This window comes from Panthera tigris, chromosome B3 (genome assembly GCF_018350195.1).
Source record: "Panthera tigris isolate Pti1 chromosome B3, P.tigris_Pti1_mat1.1, whole genome shotgun sequence".
Taxonomy (NCBI): domain Eukaryota; kingdom Metazoa; phylum Chordata; class Mammalia; order Carnivora; family Felidae; genus Panthera; species Panthera tigris.
Window position 1 is genome coordinate 117,093,474 of NC_056665.1, and position 19,330 is coordinate 117,112,803.

A 19,330-nucleotide genomic window follows, 5' to 3' on the forward strand; every position below is an offset into this window, starting at 1 on the left:
TCAGTCAGCATAATCTCAGTAGATTGTCTGGAATCTATCTCAGTTCCAGCTTTTAAAAAGTATTCATCCGTGACAATATGAACTTGGAAAAGGGGCGCTGTGGGAAGTGCCCCTGGGGACCTCTGGACCCCGGAGGTTTACTGCTTACAAAATAAGCAGTTTCTATTTCTAGTGTCATTCGACCTAAAACAGAATAATCTCCAAATGCAGCCCATTCTCAGTATTCATGGTAATCACGTTCTATAAAGTTGCCAGGTCCTCTGAGTTAGCGAATGCTGAGGCATTTTCCTGGGAGAAATACAGGGTTAGGTTCCTGTGATCCTCTGGTCACAGCATTTTCTTCAGGTGACCAATACATAACCACGGCTCAATTCTGCTTCTGTTTAAAGACAGCTTATTCCATATATACCGTTGATTCATTAATATCGAACTCGTGGCCAACAGCGCTATAGCTCACGCCGGAAGGAAGCTTACCTCACATGCCTGTTGTCTCTGCCAGGCACCTCACGGCCCTGTCGCACGTAGGAACACTAGACAGCACTTCAGCCCCACGTTCGGGGGCCACTTGAAACAGCAAAATCACCAACGGAAAGCACAGACACATGGAAAAGGTGGTAGCAAAGAGGCCTTGAAAAGGACATTTGTTTACAGTAGGAGATGAAACAAGAAGGCAGATCGTCGGCTAATTCAGCCTCGCCGGGAACGTGCACACGTCTCACAGTTTTTGCCACTGTGCACAGGTCCACAAAGAATGACGGATGCACCACCAATACCGATTTGGGGGTTCGACGTAAATGATAGCTCATAGGTGCATCCACAAAGACAAGATCCGTGAATGAGGTTCGATGCAGTTCTGACTTCCTGTTATTAAAACAAAGCTTGCATTTCCCTCATGAAAAGGAGCCAGAGTGAGGATACCATGGCAGCCCTTCCTAAGAGAGCTGGTTAAAAGCAAAACCAAAATAATAATAATAATGATAATACTAATTCCCCATCGTGGTATTGGGATTGTTTTTAGATGGTTAGCTATGTGTAGCGACAAAGGCTGTGGCTGAAACTATCTGGCCCTTCTGAATAACCTGTTTACTCTTATAAACGGTACACTCTGTCCTTTCCATATCATCCCTAGACAGCGTGAGGCAGGCTTGTATTATTTCACGTGAGAACTTGTGGAGGAACACGTATTAAAGATGAGACGTCTTTGTAAGAGAAACTGTAAGTGGCAAAATGGAGACAATCATGTATTATCTGTAATGGGAAAGGCAAAGATTGGGTCTCACGGTGTCACTTGGGTCACATTGGAATGTGTGATTTTCACTGAGTAATTTATACGATTTTCTTTTTTTCTTTTTTTTTTTTTTCTCAGCCAGGCTGTGTGAACACAACAGAAATGGATATCAGAAAATGCCGGCGTCTGAAGAACCCGCAAAAGGTTAAGAAGGTTCGCTAGTTTAGCTGAATTAAAAATTCTTGATGCAAATAGCCCTTCCGTTTCTGGTACTGTTCAAGCAGTAATTTGCTATGTGTTAATTCTACCCCACTCTGTCCTGTGAAACCATTTCATTCATTCATTCTGCAAATATTTGTGGGGTGGCTGATACGTACCTGGCACCCTTCTTGCTGCTGTAATACAGTGACAAGTCCTCACGAACCCCACAGCCCGCACACGCCAACAGGCAACAGTACCAGGAAGGCTGCATTAGGGAAATACAGGACGGTACAGGAGGGCCGGGAGGGGGGCCCCCGGGGCTGGGGGCTTCCGGAGGGCTTCCAAAGCAGGCTCAGGTGCACTGAGGTCTGCAGGGTAAGTAGCAGTTGGCTCTGGGGAGGAAAAGAAACTAAAGGAACAAAAAGTATCAAAATCCCGCAGGTGAAGGTGAGCTTAGTACTTTGAAAGGCTTTTATATGGCTAGATCACTCAAACTCGAAACACCATCTTGCTCAACTGTGAATGGGCCAACGATCGTTTGTGTTTCACGATCCTGGAAGGGGCAGTAGCCATGGCCTACCCAGGGGTGACATACTCCGTCTGCCCCACGACGGCTATATCCCCATCTCACAACGGCACCCAGGACCATATTGGAGGAGAACCTGTCTGTCCTCCAAAATATTAACTTCAAAAAGTTAGAGGTGTGCCCCCAGACATTCCTATTTCTTTCCTATTTCCAATCCTTCCATTTTCATATACACACGCACGCACACACACAAATACACACACACACACACACACACACCATGACATATATATCAACTTCTTGAATCTACTTACATATTTTATTTTTTACTGAAATGATTATACTATCTTGTATTGTATTATGATATTTTATAGTGTTACTCTTAAGACATCCTCATTTCATCTTTAAAGGCCCCCTAATTCCACTATTCCAGAATTTCATGGAGCTCACCTCCACTCTATCTGAGCCCTTCTTGATTTTATAGATTTCAGCTATACGTTGCATACCCTTCTGGGTTTTGTTTCATTCCCAAAGCAAAGGTTGTTTTTCATCTGTCTCTAGCACAAGGAATGGCTTAATCAGCAGCCATAGCAACGTGGAGAAACTGAGGCCAGAAAGCTCTTTGGCTGAAAAGGAAGAAAATCTGAAACTTTGCCACCTCAAATTTATACTGGATGAGCATGTCATGTGCATGACTTTCAATAGTGGTTCTTGAACTTTCTTATGCCTCAGAATCACTTGGGCCATTTGATAAAAGTGCAGATTCAGGAGCCCCACCCACAAAGACTCTGATTCAGTAGGTCTGGGGTGGGGCTCAGTGTTCGTCTTCACCAAGAACTCCCAGATGATTCTTTGCAGACGGTCTATGGACCGTATTTGGAGAAACACTGATATTCAAGGAGACCGTTTCAGCTTAGCGAGAGGAAAGATTGCCTAATAGTGGTAACCCAAAGATAGGACAAAGCTGCTTCAAGAGGAAGGGTTCCCCTCACTGTAGACATTTAAGCAGAGGCTGACCACTTATTGTCAGGATGTCACAGAGGATATTGGAAACATCAAATGAGGGCTTGCACTGCCTGCCTTTAAGGCCCCCTGCAACTCTGTGGGTGCGTGATTCTATATTCTTCCTTCTTCTCTAGTCAGTGTATGGTGTGACTGAAGAGTCCCAGTCGCAAAGCCCCGTGCACATACCCAGTCAGCCAATCAGGAAAACTACAAAAGAGGACATCCGGAAACAGGTGAATGAATGGACTCCCACACTCCCTGGAGGAGACATGGCCAGTTTGAAAGCCCTTTGAATGCTCACCTCTGAAGGCTGAGTGAGCTTTGAGTCCCTGGAAACCACAGTGGAACCCAGCTGTGAATGACTTGAACCCCTGAGTGCTGAGTGTGAACAACCGTGGAAGCCTGAGAGGAAAAATTCTTCACCGGGTTCCCCCAGTAGTTATTAGAGAAGGGCAGAGTCCCCCCCCCCCGCCGTAGTTATTAGAGAAGGGCATGAAGGAATTACCCCAATGCCTTGGGGGTGACTGCTCTGGCCGGGGTTCCCACAGAATGCTGTGGGGGCCGCAGGGGGGGAGGGACTGGTGTCACAGAGTCCTTACAGTTGTCATGCACTTGCAGAGTAAGCCAGCTAGGAGCCACCGACTTTATTGCTGTGACGCAAAAGGCAAGCTTACAAAGCAAGAAAGCTCAGTTCCCGGGGCCGCGTTAGCATTATTTGGTTGCATGTTGTCTCCCTTCATGATGGGAAGCTAACTGGTCAACCCAGGTCGGCAGACAATGGCTAATTACACGACTCCTTTCTAGGGTTCGCTGGTAAGGAAGGAACTTTAGGGTCTGCTCTTTACCTTATGCTTTACTGACTTCTGGGGGCAATCCAAAGGCATGAACTGTTAGGTGCCGGCCCTTGACAAGTTTATGTTGGGGGGTCCAGGGGAGGAAACAGATGTATTGATGACTCTAGTCTAAAGTGCACCAAGCATGTGGGTGTGACACGGGTGTGAAGGGTGTGCAGAGGGAAATCACCAGAAATTAGTCCCAGTGGATATTGACGGCTCCTGTAAGTGTTGCAAAGTTTTGCGGGACGTATACACCGCCGCCTTTAAGTTTGCAATCGCCTTTGGAAGTCGAGACGCAGGCTACAACACAGCACAGGAGAATACCGACATAGGTAAATTATAGACTGTGATTCCTGAGTGTGGTGGGAATTCCCAGAAGGGCACATGGTCGTTGGAATACAAAGCCGAAGGGTTGGCCAAGGCTGGCCAGAGGAGGTGCTTGCATCTTGACGGAAATACAAGGCTGGGGTTCATGGGGTGAAGGGGAAAAAACCGAGCTTGGCCCTAACACCTCTGTTCTGTCTTTCCCCAGATAACATTTTTGAGTGCACAGATTGACAGACATTGTTTAAAAATGTCCAAAGTGGCTGAAAGGTATGTTTCCCCCTCCATCATATTACTGCTTCCTTCTAATTCAACAAAGGAGAAACGTTATGGGGGCGTGCCAAAAGGCAGACCGTAGTCATTTCTTAAACTGATGAGTGAGAAAACCACAGGCCTCGTGCAAGCACAGCTAAGATAGCAGACCTCCCTTGAGTGATGTCAAGAAATGTTCTGTTGCGAAAGCTTTTCAGGGGGTGGCCACGGGACCTTGTCAATCTAGGAACGATGTCCTTAAAAGCCACGCAACGCACTTTTGCCTTCAGACCCTTGATTAATTCAAATGGAATTGCTCCCTTTTCAGCCATAACACGCCCAGATTCCCTTTATAGGGGGAAAGAAATTACGTATGCCCTTTGAGGTGCTGGCCGCGCAAACAGGAGGGGGCCCGGCCGTCAGGAGGCGTTCTGCCTCTACACACCATCAACCACAGAACTGCATCAAATCAACTGTAAAGAAAATATTTGGCACCTCCAGCCTGGCTTCCTCAGGAGCATTTGTGCTACAATCTGCACCGGTAGCTGGTTCCACTCCCACTCTGTTAACTCACGGGAGACTCCACTTTGTCAACTAAATGGGCTGTTTTTTGAAATCTCAGTGCCGAGGAGAGACCACCTGGGGAATCTGTCCTGGAATAAATCTGATCAGACAGTCCCAAACCGCACGTTTGTTCATCCATATGCTGCCGTTTAAGCGATGGCCAGCGTCTGAGGGATCAACGGCTTAAGCTGTGGGTCTTAGCATTTATTGGATATCAGAGTAAAGTAGGTCCTTTAAGCCCAGCTCACACAGGGGTCTGGCCGTGCGTCCAACCTGCTGGCCTTTCTCTGCTGGCCCCTGGGGTGGGCCTGCACCTTCTTTCCAGATAAATAGCAACAAATCAAGGCTAAGAAAATCCCGCTCCCAAAACCAAAATCTGAATGAACACCCTGGATTTGGGCCCACATCTCCGATGGCCCCTCCTATCTATTCCGGGACTTCTTGGTACTGTGGCTATTGACATTTGGGACAGTCCTGTGCATTTTAGAGTATTTAGCAGCATCCCTGACTTCTACCTACCAGATACCAAAACCCACCTCACCATGGTGACAACAAAAATGTCTTCGGACATCACCAGATGTTCCCAGGGCAGGACCAGGGGAGGCAAAATCGCCCCCGTAAGCATCACTGAGATTCCCGTTTCCCCTAATGCAAGTGCTTCGGAAGGTGGCTGGTGGCTGGAACTCAGTTTACACTTAGACACCGATTGCTGTGGAGCCATATCTGCAGCTAACTCTGCGGGGCCACGGAACCACCTCCCCCCTCCCCCCACCCCCCACCCCTCATTGTTGTGACATGGGGCTTCCCATGTACCAGGCTCTAAAATTGCTTTTCAGGTCTCACTGTGGTTGCCTTTGTCCCAGAGAATGCCCGTGATGACCTTGACTCCATTGGTGCCATAGCGTGTCAGGGACTCCGAGCTTCTCTCTCTGTGAACGAGGGACAGGAATGGCTGTCCTTGTGTGCCGGGAGGATCAGTGCTAGTAATGCCTGGTCTTCGAAGGGCATGTGAGAGTTTGTGGTCCAGGGAGAGCATGTGAGGGTGAGGGAAGGGAAGCATCTCTCCTTGGGTCAAGTTGCTCAGGTCAGTGGTCTTAAGCAGGACATTCCAGGTGGGGAAGAGTTAAGGATGGGGTTTCCCAAACCCTAGATCTGGGGAATCAACCGAATTCAGTGGCTCCAGGTAAATCCATGGAGCCTGTATTTTGAATAATCTGCAAGTGGGCTGATCAGGTCTCCAAGGATTTGGGGAAGCCGTTACCCAGCACTCAGAATGATCTGAGAGCTCCCAGGACAAGGGGCACCCAGCTGTGTCTGATCTCTGGGGATATGGGGAAAGAGCCAGAACCGGTCAGCCTGAGGGAAGCCCACTGACTCCTGGCAGGTGTGCTGGGGCCTGAGACCAGGGCGGGAGACAGTCCAGGTGGCCCGGGGAACCTGGCAGGAACTCTGTTTGTTTGCAGCCCGTCAGGAAGCACCCCACCTAGCAGCATCTCATTATGCCAGAGAGGCTGCTCCCCTGGCCCCAGAGAGATGATTCCCACCAGCCCCTCCCCACTCCCAGCTTGAAGCTTCAGGAGTCTCCGCCCAGCAGAGACTGGATTTGATTCCCAGCAGCAATAACTGGCAACTTCTCAATGTGACACAAGGGTTTTTCATTAGAACCGCAAGGAAACTCCCAGATAGAGTGGAGGAGGGAGAGGAGACGGGTGTTAGCAGGAGATAAAGCAGCCTGGAGCCTTGGCCTGTCAGAGGCTCTGCGGGGGTGGGGACAGGGAGGTGGTGCTGGCAGCTGGCCTTGGGCACGACTGCTCTGCTTACCTAAGGTGAAAGCTGAGCTGTGTCAGGTGGGTGCACACGTCCCGGTCCCTCGGGGGTCTGGTTCCCCGGGCCCTGCGGCAGATGATGGGTGTAATTAGTCAGAAGCCGTCAGGCAGAGGACCCGTCCCCCTGAGAACAGGCCCACACCATTTTTCACCCAGGTCCCTGAGAGCTGATGGTGGGGAGAGGCCTAAGGGGTGGGGATGGTGAAGGCCCAGTTCTTAAAAAATCAAGAGGGGCGCCTGGATGGCTCAGTCGGTTAAGCATCCAACTCTTGATTTGGGCTCAGGTCGTGATCTCAGGACCGTGAGATCTAGCCCCAAGTCGGGCTCCTCAATGAGCATGGAGCCTGCCTGGGACTCTCTCTCTCCCTCTCTCTCTGCCCGATACCCCCACCTCATGTACAAGCATGCACTGTCTCTCTCTATATGTATAAATAAATAAACTTAAAAATAATAATAATAATAAGGGGCCCCTGGGTGGCTCAATAGGTTAAGCATCCGACTTCGGCTCGGATCATGATCTCACAGTTCGTGGGTTCAAGACCCACGTCGGGCTCTGTGCTGACGCCTCAGACCCTGGAGCCTGCTTCGGATTCTGTGTGTGTCTCTCTCTCTGCCCCTCCCCTGCTTGCACTCTGTCTCTCTCCTCTCTCTCTCTCTCAAAAATAAATAAAACATTAAAAGAAAGGACACTATATTTCAGTGAACTTTCCTGGATGACTTCTATACTGTGGTTTAAAACCACCAGTGATCAAGGTCTTGTGACGTGCCACAAAGTGCTCCCCTTTTTCTAAACAGCCCCGGTCCATTACATCCTTTGAGTCTCTGTTTCTGCTTTTTCGCTGTTGGTTTGTTTTCTTGTGTCCGGTCAACAATCTGTAGCAGACCAGGTGTTTCAGTCAGATATCGCTGAGGAACAAACCAACCTCAAAACCTAGTGGCTTCAGACAGCAGGCATTTACTACTGCTCACGTGTTCATGCGACAGCTGGCCCTGTTGGGCTCGTGCTTGTGTCTGTGTGCGGCCGTGGACTGGGTAGGCAGCTCTGTGACCTTGGCTGGGCTCTCAGATGTTCGGCTTCAGCTGGTTTAGGATGACCTCAGCTGGGACAGCCAGGCTCTCCTTCATGGGTTCTCTCATCCTCCAGCTACTTTGACCTTGTTCACATGGGAATAGCAGGGTTCCGCGAGAGAGAGCGGAAGCAAGCGAAGCCTCTTGAGGCTTGGAACTGGCACTCTGTCACTTCTGCTGTATTTTCCTGGCTACCACATGTCACAAGCCCAGCCCAAATTCAAGGGCTGGAGAAATAAGACTCTTTTTAAATTGATCTACCATACCAGGAAACCAAATGACCAAGCTCCTTAGCCTTGATTCTAAAGCAGGAGTAAAGAGTCTTTTCTGAGAGATGGGCTCTCCCGAATTCAGGCGATGAGCCTTGAGGAACAGGGCTTGTGTCATTGTAGACTCTGCTCAGAGCCCCTTTTGGTCACATATCTCACCTATGATCCCTCAATGGTTGAAGGTGCCAAGTAAATGAGGTCTTACTGTCCTTTGCCAGAATCCTCAAGGGAGCCCCTATTTTATTCACCCAAGCCTTACGGCCGGCACTTGACAAACCGATTTGGGAATGCAAAACTCCATACATTTTAATTCCAAGTTGTCTGTGTTTCTTAGGGTTTCCCCCAGAGATGTCCCCTCACTCACAGTGGCACTGAGCTTGGCCAGGCACTGCAGGAACCACACCACCCTGCCCCACACGGAGAGATCGACTTGTCTCGTCTTGTATCTGCTTGTGTGCTTCGCTGTCCTTGCCCTATCCCTGGGAGCCATTTGTGCAGCACAGCTGACTGCTGGATTGATTTTCTACCATCATCTTGCTTGCCCATCTCGGGATCGTGGCTGCTGTCTGAAATTGGATGCTGGTTCCTTCTCTGCCTCCCGACCCTCCATGATCATGAAATGTAATTAATGAAATGAGATAAGACAGCAAGGGGCCAGATACCCTGAAGGGTTTTAAAAACCTGCTAGGGTGATAGAAGTCCATGAACTTAATGTCTAATGACTTTCAGGGAAGGAAAAAATGGACCAAAGAGGTCATTACAACTTTGCTTTTGTGTGATTCCAGACACCCTGCGAATCCTTGCTTTTCCTTTCTCCCAGCCCACCTTAGGTGACAGGGAAAAAAAAGATCAGAGGCAACATGATCACCAGGGAAATGATCATCTGGAAAATAGGAATGATGGTCACTGTCCCATAATGTTTTCCACTCTGTGCCTTGTTGTCCCAGAGCTGCTGGCCATCCCTCACTGCCTATCTCCCTGGACTTGGTGGGTCCATCTTCTCTCCTACCTGCTCTGTGAACCACACTCCATATCTGTGCATCATTCTAGGGATCCCTTCCAGGCACCCCTCAACCCATTACAGATGGCATCTCTTCTTCCTCCAACTCACCAGTCTTATCTTTTTTGTTATATTCTATACAATATAGGGCAAAATTATGTCTTTATTTTTTTGTTAAGGGAGAAAGGATGAATTCTAAAACTTTTCTCTCAGATTTTTTTTTTAAGTGGTTGGACTAAAAGTTTTCTAAATTTGCTCTTGTTATTTCTCTCCTCTCTAGGTTTATCAAAAGGAGAACCTCATTAGCAATCTATATTAATAACAGCTATATATATATATATATATATATATATATATACACAGTTGACCCCTTGAACAACAGGAGTTTGACCTCCTTATACAAGAATTTTTTTCAATAAGTGTAGTACAGTACTATCAATGTATTTTCTCTTCCTTATGATTTTCTTAGTAACGTTTTCTTTTCTGGGGCACCTGGGTGGCTCAGTCAGTTGAGTGTCCAACCCTTGATTTCAGCTCAGGTCATGATCTCACAGTTCATGGGATCGAGCCCCACATCAGGCTCTGCACTGATGGTGCAGAGCCTACTTGAGATTCTCTCTCTTCCTCTCTCTCTCTCTGCTCCTCCCCTTTCTATCTCTCTCTCTCTCTCTCTCTCTCTCTCTCTCTTAAATATATTTTTTAAATAACATTTTCTTTTCTCTAGCTTACTTTAAGAATACAGTACATAATACATATAACATACAAAATATGCATTGTTTATGTTATCAGTGAGGCTTTGGTCAACAGTAGGCTATTAGTAGTTCAGTTTTGGAGGAGTCCAGAATTGCATGGATTTTTTACTTGCACGGGTGTTTAATGCCCCTAACCCCCATGTTGTTTAAGAGTCAACATGTATATGTCATATATATAAGCCCCCATGCACATGTGCACACACACACACACACACACACACACACGTATGTATGTATATGTAATAACCATGATTGGTTAAAGTAGTTAGAAGCCGTAACTTTGCTATTAGATCAGTGTGAGCATCATCCTGTGATCCAGGAAGCTGTTCACTATTTCACAGCACTAGTAGGCGCTGAATAATGTTGACTGAACGACTGACCATGGGCTCTACCCTTAGTGGCTAGTTGGTGAATTTCTGCCGCTTTCTGCAAAAAAATGGAAAGGCATATGGGGATAAATCAGCCAGCCCCATATTTCGCCCAAGAACCAGTTCAAAGCACCTGATGATGGCGGCTAGCATGTTTGCTAATGGCTGGTGTGTCAGCACCTTCTAACGATGTGAGAATTTGGCATTTGAAAATAACAACACCATATACTGGAGGCAGAGATAAGGGGACAAGGATATTAAAACGGCTCAATGAGAAGTAATTGTTCTAATGGACTTCCTCTGGATTTCCTGTATTTATTTTATTTTTTCCATTTCCTCCCGTATGAGTCAGCTCAAGTAGCCATAACAAAATACCACAGACTGAGTATATGGGTTTATAGAGGTTTGAAGTCCATGGTCAAGGTGCCAGCAAGGCTGGTTCCTGGTGGAGCCTCTCTTCCTGGCTTGCAGACAGCCCCCTCCTTGCTGTGTCCTCACACGGCCTTTCCTCTGTGCACACACACACAGAGGAGAGAGAACTCTGGTGTCTCTTCCTCTCTTTAGGAAGAAAGTTCTACCAAATCAGGGCCCCACCCCATGACCTTAACCTTAATTATCTCCTTAAAGACCGTGTGTTCTAAACAGTCACATTGCAGGGTTAAAGCTTTAACATGTGAAATCGGGGGGCGGGGGACACAATGTAGTCTGTTCGATGCCACCAATTCTGCTTTGGTGCCACCCACACCCAGCAATCTGTGGACATCGTTGCCTATGTGCTATTACGTGCCAGCTGTCTGCAAAGCTCTTTCCATGCCTCTCTGTTCTCTCTCTGTGCTTTTCCTGTCCTATCTCAAATCTTCCTGTAGTCACTGATAATGACTTCGGACCCAAATAGTACTTCGTATCAACCACTGCTACCTCCCTCGTTGCCTGCTCACCCGTTTCATGGTCTTCATGTGTCTCCACGATACTCTGTTATCTTATCTGTGCACTGCAAGGAAGTGCACGTTCGGGGGAGAGGAAGCCTCTCTGGCTAACGCTACAAAGGGCTGCCTCCATGAACTCCCCTTCACATTCCCATCGCCTTGCCTTCATCCTATTTTCGGTTGTATTGCTCTGTTGTCAGGCAATAGAACCCCAGCTTGAACCCAGTTCAGCTAAAAGGAGCAGGTGCTGACCCACGGAATACAAGGAGGAGCTGCAGAGTTGAGCTCTGGGAAGGCCGGCAATGCCACTAGGCTCTAGAGTAGCTGCAACCAGGGCCTTGAACACTCCCGAGACCCCTTCTTCGTCTCTTGTCCTGTTCCACTTTCCGCATTGGCCTCCTCCTCTTTCATCACAGACAGGTGTTCAGAAACAGCACTGCCTCCAGCCCCTGAACTTTGTAACTGCGGTTTCTACTGCGGAAGCTGGAGAAGGATTAACCCAACATCGGTCAGCAAGGTGTCCATTCCTGGACAGATCAACCGTAGCCAGGAGCAGGGTTTGTTAGTACATGGAACCCCCTAACGCAGCACTGGGCGCACGTTGGGGTGCAATTTCCAGGAGGCGAGGAGAACTGAGCAAGACCCCAGAGATGTCTTCTGTGCTAGTTTGCCCATTCTGGAGGGCTTCTCACCGCCCAGGATTCCCAGCTCCTTTACTCACACCCCAAGAGGCACAGCACAAGGGTCAACACAACCAAGTCCACTCACTGCATTCCTGGAAGCCACTTCTGCCTCCATTTGTACCTCTTTTTACACCTGAGAAATGACGTTGCATGACCTACGTGCAGATCCTGAGGCCTTTTATTCTCTCTGCGTGAAGCTCAGTTTTTATCCTGTGTAGCCAACCCTTTGTTTCTTTCTGCTGTATCTCACTTTGGGAGAATTAGCTCCTAAGCATAAGGCACGTCCGACCCGGATGAGAGGCAGCAGGGACCAGACGAGCAGTGCTTGCTCGCACGCACTCCTTGGGCTGTTTCTGGCCAGTCTCGTGGTGTTGAGAAGCATAGGGAAGAGGCCCTCTTCCGTCTCTTCCTGGTGTGGGCTGTTCTCCCACCTCCTCTCCATCCTCTGCCACCCCAATGATGGAGTTAACCCTCTTTGCCACTCTCCCTGGGAAGGATCAACCCCCACAAGAGCTAGGAGAGGAGTTAAGGCAACACACTACTAAGAGCCAAAGCCGCTCACAGGAACCTCCAAGAGAAGGCACTTTGCTATCTCCTGTCTCCCATGCAGTCATGATGGCAAACGGGACAAGCGAGCAAGCATAGATTCATGAACGCGGAGTTTATTTGCATAGGTTGTATCAGTGACAGTGCAATAAAACATGTTGGTGCCATTCCTAAAAAGTCCACGCAAGCCTCAGACACACCGTTTACCTACCACCACACCCTCTGTTAGATGACTTCATTTTCAACCTTCTGCACAAGTTCCTCTCAAATTACACCTGTGGAAGACAGAATAATGGTTCCTCAAAGATGGCCACGTCCTAATCCCCAAAACCTGTAACTATGTTAGGTTACATGGCAAAGGGGGATTACGTTTGCAGATGGAATTAAGGTGACTAATCAGTTGACCTAACATAAGGGGATTACCCTGGATTATCCAGGGGGGCCAGGGTAACAGTCCTTGTTGTAGACAACGGAAGCAGAAGGGTCAGTGTCAGAGTGATACAATGTGAGCCAGCCTTGGCCAGGCATTGCTGGATTTGAAGAGGGAAGGGGACCAGGAGTCAAGGAGTGTGGGACGCCCCTACCAGGGGGAAAAGGCAAGGAAATGGGTTCTCTCCTCAAGCCTCCAGAAGGAACATGTTCCTGCTGACACCTTAATTTTAGTCCAGCAATGTCCATTTCAGACTTCCAATCCTTAGAAGTATAAGAGAATACATTTGCGCTTTATTTTTATCTTTTTAGTTTATTTATTTTGAGAGAGAAAGAATGAGTGGGGGAGAAGCAGAGAGAGAGAGGGATAGAGAGAGAATCCCAAGCAGACTCCGCGCTGTCAGTGCAGGGCCTGACGTGGGGCTCAGTCTCACAAAACTTCAGATCATGACCCGAACCCAAATCAGGAGTCAGACACTCAATAGACTGAGCCACCCAGAAACCCTACATTTGTGCTTTTTTTAAGCCACTAAGTATGTAGCAGTTTGTTACAGCAACTGTTAGAAATTCATATACCATCCAATCTCCCTTTCTCTTAGAATCTCAAGATCTTCCTTTCTAAAATGCCTTTAAAAATTTCTGAGTCTCTCACTGATCAGAAGGTCCTCATAGAGCCCTGTCTAATTCTAATTCTGATGATTCAGTCAGTACATCCCACTTCTACCAATATAATATAACATTTAAAATGCACATGACCAATTTTTACGGTTCTCTTTACAAAGCTTCCGACCGATTTTATTTATGCAGCTATAATTTAACAAAACAGGCGTTCCTCTTCTAATACAACAAATTCCCCTGCTGGCCAATGCTGCCCATCACTGGGGCTGGGGGACTAATTAGTGATCATGCGGATCTGAGCTCTCTGGCCTCAGTGCAGATTGTCCGGGCATTTCTGTAGGAAGTTCTTACCCCTCTCTTCTCGTGTTCTTCCACTTATATCCAGGGTCCTGTTCAAACCCTGTGCTCTGAGAAGGCACAGTGTGGGGCTAGGCCCTTGGAACAACTTCATTCACACTTTTTTAATAAAATGTTTGATTTTGAGAGAGAGAGAGAGAGAGAGCAGGGGAGGGACAGAGAGAGAGGGGGACAGGGGATCTGAATCAGGCTCCATGCTGACAGCAGAGACCCCAATGCAGGGCCCAAACTCATGAACCGTGAGATCCAGACCTGAGCCGAAGTTGGACCCTTAACCGACTGAGCCGCCCTGGTGCCCCCAACTTCATTCACACTTAATGCCTGTTACATAGTCATGTCTCGTGCTCTTAACTTGAGTGGTTACACATCCCTCCTTGGGTTCTCAACCACTTCTCTTGAACCAACATCACCATTAAATCTCACCACCTCTCCTCCACACTCTGAAGATATCCCCAGATTTCTCTAAAAGAGACTTGACTGTGAGCCTGTGTTTCATTACCACTCGCTTCCTCCTGGCTGCTCTCTGGCCTTGTGGGGTCCCACTGCCTCAGGCTGGTCAGCAGACAGCTGTCCTTCTTGCCTTCCTGCAATAACAGGCCACCAACAGGCAGGCTCCCCAAGTGCCTAGGTCCTCAGAATTCTCACCCCAGCCTCTCCTGAGCCTCCCTTGCTTCTCCTGGCCCCAGGCACTTCTGCTGGGCTTCATCTGGGAACCTAGGTGTGACATGTCCCCTTCGACCTGCCTTCGCAGGTCATAGGTGTGGCCATGTGGACAGTCTAATAAAACAAGCTAGAGAGGTGGCTGGTAAAACCTCCACCCTGTCTTACAGAAATCTGAGCAAGAGTAAGGAAGGGAGGGGAGGAAATTTCGTTTTTCCATCCCTATGTGTTACTTGAGGGAAATCCATTTCTGGTTTAAAAATAAAATCCCCCAAAACTTGTAATTAGCTAGTTAGAAGACCCCCCCACAACCACCCCCTTTGTCTTGGGCTGCTCAGGTAGTTGTCTTTGATTTGAGATCAGGGCCACCAGAGGCTGAGGTCATTGAAAAGGCCAGGGGGCAGACATGCTGGGAGGGCAAAGGGGTCACCGCTGAAGAGAGGCCCATAGACTACACCCACCATCTCAAATTCTGAGAATGCTGTGGATGCCCAAATATGTCATAATCAGGAAAGCCCCCGATGCCTCATCATGACTCAGACACATCTCACATGGACCGTCGTCCCTCAAACAGGACCGAGGTTACCAGCTGCTGGTGTGAAGGAGTCAGGTGGCCAAGCGTGCCCTTTCCATCCTCACGCCTAGATTCCTTCATGTTCCCTGCAGTGGGTTGAATAGTGGCCCCCAAAAGGGTATGTGCAAGTCCTCATCCACGGAAGCCGTGAACATGACTTATGTGGGACGAGCCTTTGCAAATGTAAATTAAGGATCTGGAGATGAAATCATCCTGGATTATCCCGGTGGGCCCTAAACCCAAGGACAAGTAAGGAAGAGAAGGGGAGAAGACCCAGACACAGAGGAAAAGTCATGTGAGGACAGAGGCAGAGATTGGAGTTAGACATCCACAAGCCAAGGAGTGCCTGGAACCACTGAAAGAGGCAAGGAAGGATTACTCCTCTTGAGCCTCCAGAGGGAGCATAGACTTGCTGATACCTTGACTGCAGTCTTCTGAACTCCAGAAGTAAGAAAGACTTCTGTCATTTCAAGCCACCAAGTTTGTGGGCATTTGTTACAGCAGCCCCGGGAAACTAATATGTACCTTAATGTGCAACCCATCTCTTTCAGAAAGAAAGGAATTAGCCCACGGGACCAAGGGACAACTCCCTGTGGAGCTGTCACAGCACCGACTTGTAGTGTGACCTTTCCTGCCACAGTGCCGCCCTAGGGCCTTAGGATGAAGGCTTGCCTGGGCACAAGGCCTACCTTGTACTCCTACAAGGACAACGTGCCTCCACTGCACATGCTGGTTGCAATCACATAGCCTACATTTGCAGAAGATTTGGAAGATTCTTTTGAAATGCTTTTCCATTTTTTATCCAATGGTCCTGAGTGCTCCACAAAGCCATTGCGTACCATGGTGAACTTGACAAAGAAAGATCCCTTAAATGGCTCACTTGTAATTAGCTAGTTCGAAGACCTTTCTGTATTCCTGAAATATTCCAAAATTTACTAAAAAAAAAAAAAGAAGGTGGCTGGGGACAGAGTGAAGAACATTATAACCTAGGTGTTAAGAGTGTGAGTATTATAACAAAGGGAACCCGATTGCCCTACAAAAGTCTGGTCTTGGCTCTTAAAGTCATTGGAGACCATGGAAGGAAAAAATGAAGCATGTGGCTAACCCAGAGAAATGGGTAGAGTCTGTCTCTGGATCTTTGGATCCCTAGATCCCTGCCCTACTAGGAGACCGTCTCTCCCACTTGCTACCACCACAGGAAATGGGCAGCTTATTCTCTAAAGAAATTGAATCACGTCAGCTCAGAATTCAGGCACATCACATCGTAAAGGGCCCACTGAAAACTAGTGAATTAATGGAAGATCTACATACTGAACAGTGGAACCCTCCAACCGTCCTCTGCCTGGTTCTTCACCCTCCAGGAGCCAGAGGTATACACCCACAGGCAAAAGATTAGAAAACTACAACCTGTGGGCCACATCTTCTCCACGCTACTGTTTTCACAAGTAAAGTTTTATTCGAATACGGTCACATGCATTCATTCCTGAATTATCGATGACTGCTTTTTACTGCAACAGAAGAGCTGAGGAGTTGTAATGGACCCATCTGGCCTGTAAAACCTAAAATATTTGCTTTGTCTTACAGAAAATGTTTACTCACCGTTGCTCTAGAGAAAAATCAATGTCCCCAAAGAAAAGGCCCCAAATCCCTCATTGGGAGCTCTAGTGAAAAGACTGGTGAGCTGCCGTGATCTGTCAACGAAGCCCTATCCACGCACACACTGAGCCTCCAAGCAGGTTTTAGTATCTCGCTCTTAAACACAAGTGGATGCCCAGAGATTTTCCAGACACTCAAGGGAAACCCCAATGTGAGGGAGTATGAGGCAAACAAAGAGCAAAACGGACTTGGAGGAACCAAAAACTATTCAAGAAACAGAAAATAAAAATACATAATTAATATCCTCAGAAATATTAATGTCAGATATCAGAATATTTTATGCATAAATCAAAAATTAGATCCTGTGATAAATAAAAGTGAGCTCTGGAAGCTTAAGAAAGTGATAGCCCAGGGGCGCCTGGGTGGCTCAGTCAGTTAAGCGTCCAACTTCAGCTCAGGTCATGATCTCGTGGTTTGTGAGTTTGAGCCCCACATCGGGCTCTGTGCTGACAGCTCAGAGCCTGGAGCCTGCTTTGGATTCTGTGTTTCCCTCTCTCTCTATCCCTCCCTGACTAGTGCTCTGTCTCTCTCTGTCTCTCAAAAATAATAAATATAAAAAAGAAAGTGATAGCCCAAATTTTTAAAAAGTAAATAAATAACAAGATGGGAAGAACCATCAAACTAAAAAGACAAAAAGGTGAAAAACGGCAGGGCAAATTTAGGAAAATTAGATTATCAATCCAGAAGGTCCAATATCCAACTAGAGAGAATTATAGAAAGAGGAAACAGAAGAAATGAAGGTATGAAATTAACAAAGAAATAATACTTCTGGGAAATATTTTTTTATCCATTGCACGTTGTACCAAGCACAATAAATAAAAAACACCAGCAAAAGCCAGGGTGAAATTTCAGGGCACTGTAGCAATAAAGAGAAGATGCTGTTTCCAGAGAGGAAAGAAACTAAGCAAAAGAACAAGAATCAAACTGGATCCACACTTCTCAGCGGTAACACTGGATGCCAAAAATACAGTAGAGCAACGCCTTCAGAATTCTGAAGGAAAATGATTTTTAACCTGGGGTTCTAGGTCCAGCACTATCTGCCAAGTATAAAGATAAAATAAAAATATTTTTAGACCTGCCAGGACTTGAAATAGTTAGCTTCTATGCATCCTTTCTTAGGAAACCACTAAAGGAGTATCTCAGCACAACCAGAGAGTAAAACCAGTAGACGGACATAAAGTCCAGGAAGCAAAGCATAGACAGAAGTCAGGGACGTCCCAGGAGGGTGATTTTACATCAAGTGTGTAGAGCAAACAGTCCAGACTGGAGAAAGAGGACTCCAGACTTTGGAGAGAGGACCTCCGGGAGACAGGGAGACAGAACTGAACAAGAATTGGCTAAGGTGTTTAAGATGTGGGAAAATTGGGGGCACCTGGGTGGCTCAGTCGGTTAAGTGTCTGACTTCGGCTCAGGTCACGATCTCATGGTTTGTGAGTCTGAGCCCCACGTCGGGATCTCTGCTGTCAGCATAGAACCTGCTTCAGATCTTCTGTCCCCCCTCTCTCTCTGCTCCTCCCCCACTCATTCTCTCTCTCAAAATAAATAAACTTAAACAAAATATATGTGGAAAAATTGTTGCTAGGTGTTTTACAGATTTGTTAGAACATTTGGAAAGGGTGGTATGCTACTTAGCAGGAAGCAATTTATATCTAGTTTAATAATGTGGACACTGACGATTGATTTCACAAAAATTATTATACGTCTCTTAGGAGGATCGTGGGAGGAAGTGGTGGGGGGAGTTGGGGACTGGCGAAGAGAGTTAAATCCTCATCTAAAATTGATAATCAAGGGGCAGCTGGGTGGCTCAGTCGGTGAAGCACCCGATTCTCGGTTTCAGCTCAGGTCATGATCTTACAGTTTCGAGAGTTCGAGCCCCGCGTTGGGCTCTGTGCTGATGGTGCAGAGCCTACTTAGGATTCTCTCTCTTCTCTCTCTCTCTCTCTCTCTGCCCCTCCCTTGCTCATGCTGTCTCTGTATCTCTCTAAAAAAATAAATAAAATTTAAAAATTTTTTAAATAAAAAATTGATAATCAAGAACAACTATAAAAACACAATTTAGAAATACACAGGTAAATGCTAAAGGAAACAGAAGGGTAGAAAGCAGATGTCTCTGTGAGCAGAGAGTGTGTGTTGTGTGTGTGAAATCATTTTGTACTATTTTATTGTTTTAACCACATGCCTTTTGATGCAATGAAAATTTCATTCGAAAAGATAATGTGGCCGTTTACAGTATAACCGGAAAAACTAAGCTGCTTTGTGGATATAATGCTTATAATGCATTACCTCCTTATGGTCCGTCAGGATTTTAGTCTTTGTCGTACGGAAGTCTCCCAGTTGGGAACCCTTGACTGGCAGCCTGGACGGATTTGAGTGTCCTTGGTGTGACCCAGATGCCCCGAGATCCCTAGTCTCCGTGAGAGGGTGATACACACGCAGGTTTGGACCTGTGTATCAGTCAGGCTAGTGCCACCAGCGAGGGGTGCACCAGGGTCCAGGTAAAGAGTAACGTGGGGAAAAGATATAAAATGTGTACGTACGACAGCAGGAATGCAAAAAACAATACGTTCCTCATGAGAAGAGAACAAGCATAAATAGAAACAGCTCGATTTGTCATTTTCCCTTTAACTTGGAATCCTATAAAGACAGTTACAACGTTTGTGTA

At 47.1% G+C, this 19,330-nt stretch overlaps 1 protein-coding gene across 1 annotated transcript in view; it reads left to right on the plus strand.

Annotated features, from left to right (window-relative positions):
• Positions 1-19,330, plus strand: part of RGS6 (regulator of G protein signaling 6) — a 585,661-nt gene that overhangs the window by 506,084 nt on the left and 60,247 nt on the right. Inside the window, exons 10-12 of the mRNA XM_042990036.1 lie at positions 1,367-1,441; positions 3,095-3,193; positions 4,329-4,390. Coding sequence (XP_042845970.1) covers positions 1,367-1,441; positions 3,095-3,193; positions 4,329-4,390 — 236 coding nt within the window. The remainder of the gene's footprint in view (positions 1-1,366; positions 1,442-3,094; positions 3,194-4,328; positions 4,391-19,330) is intronic.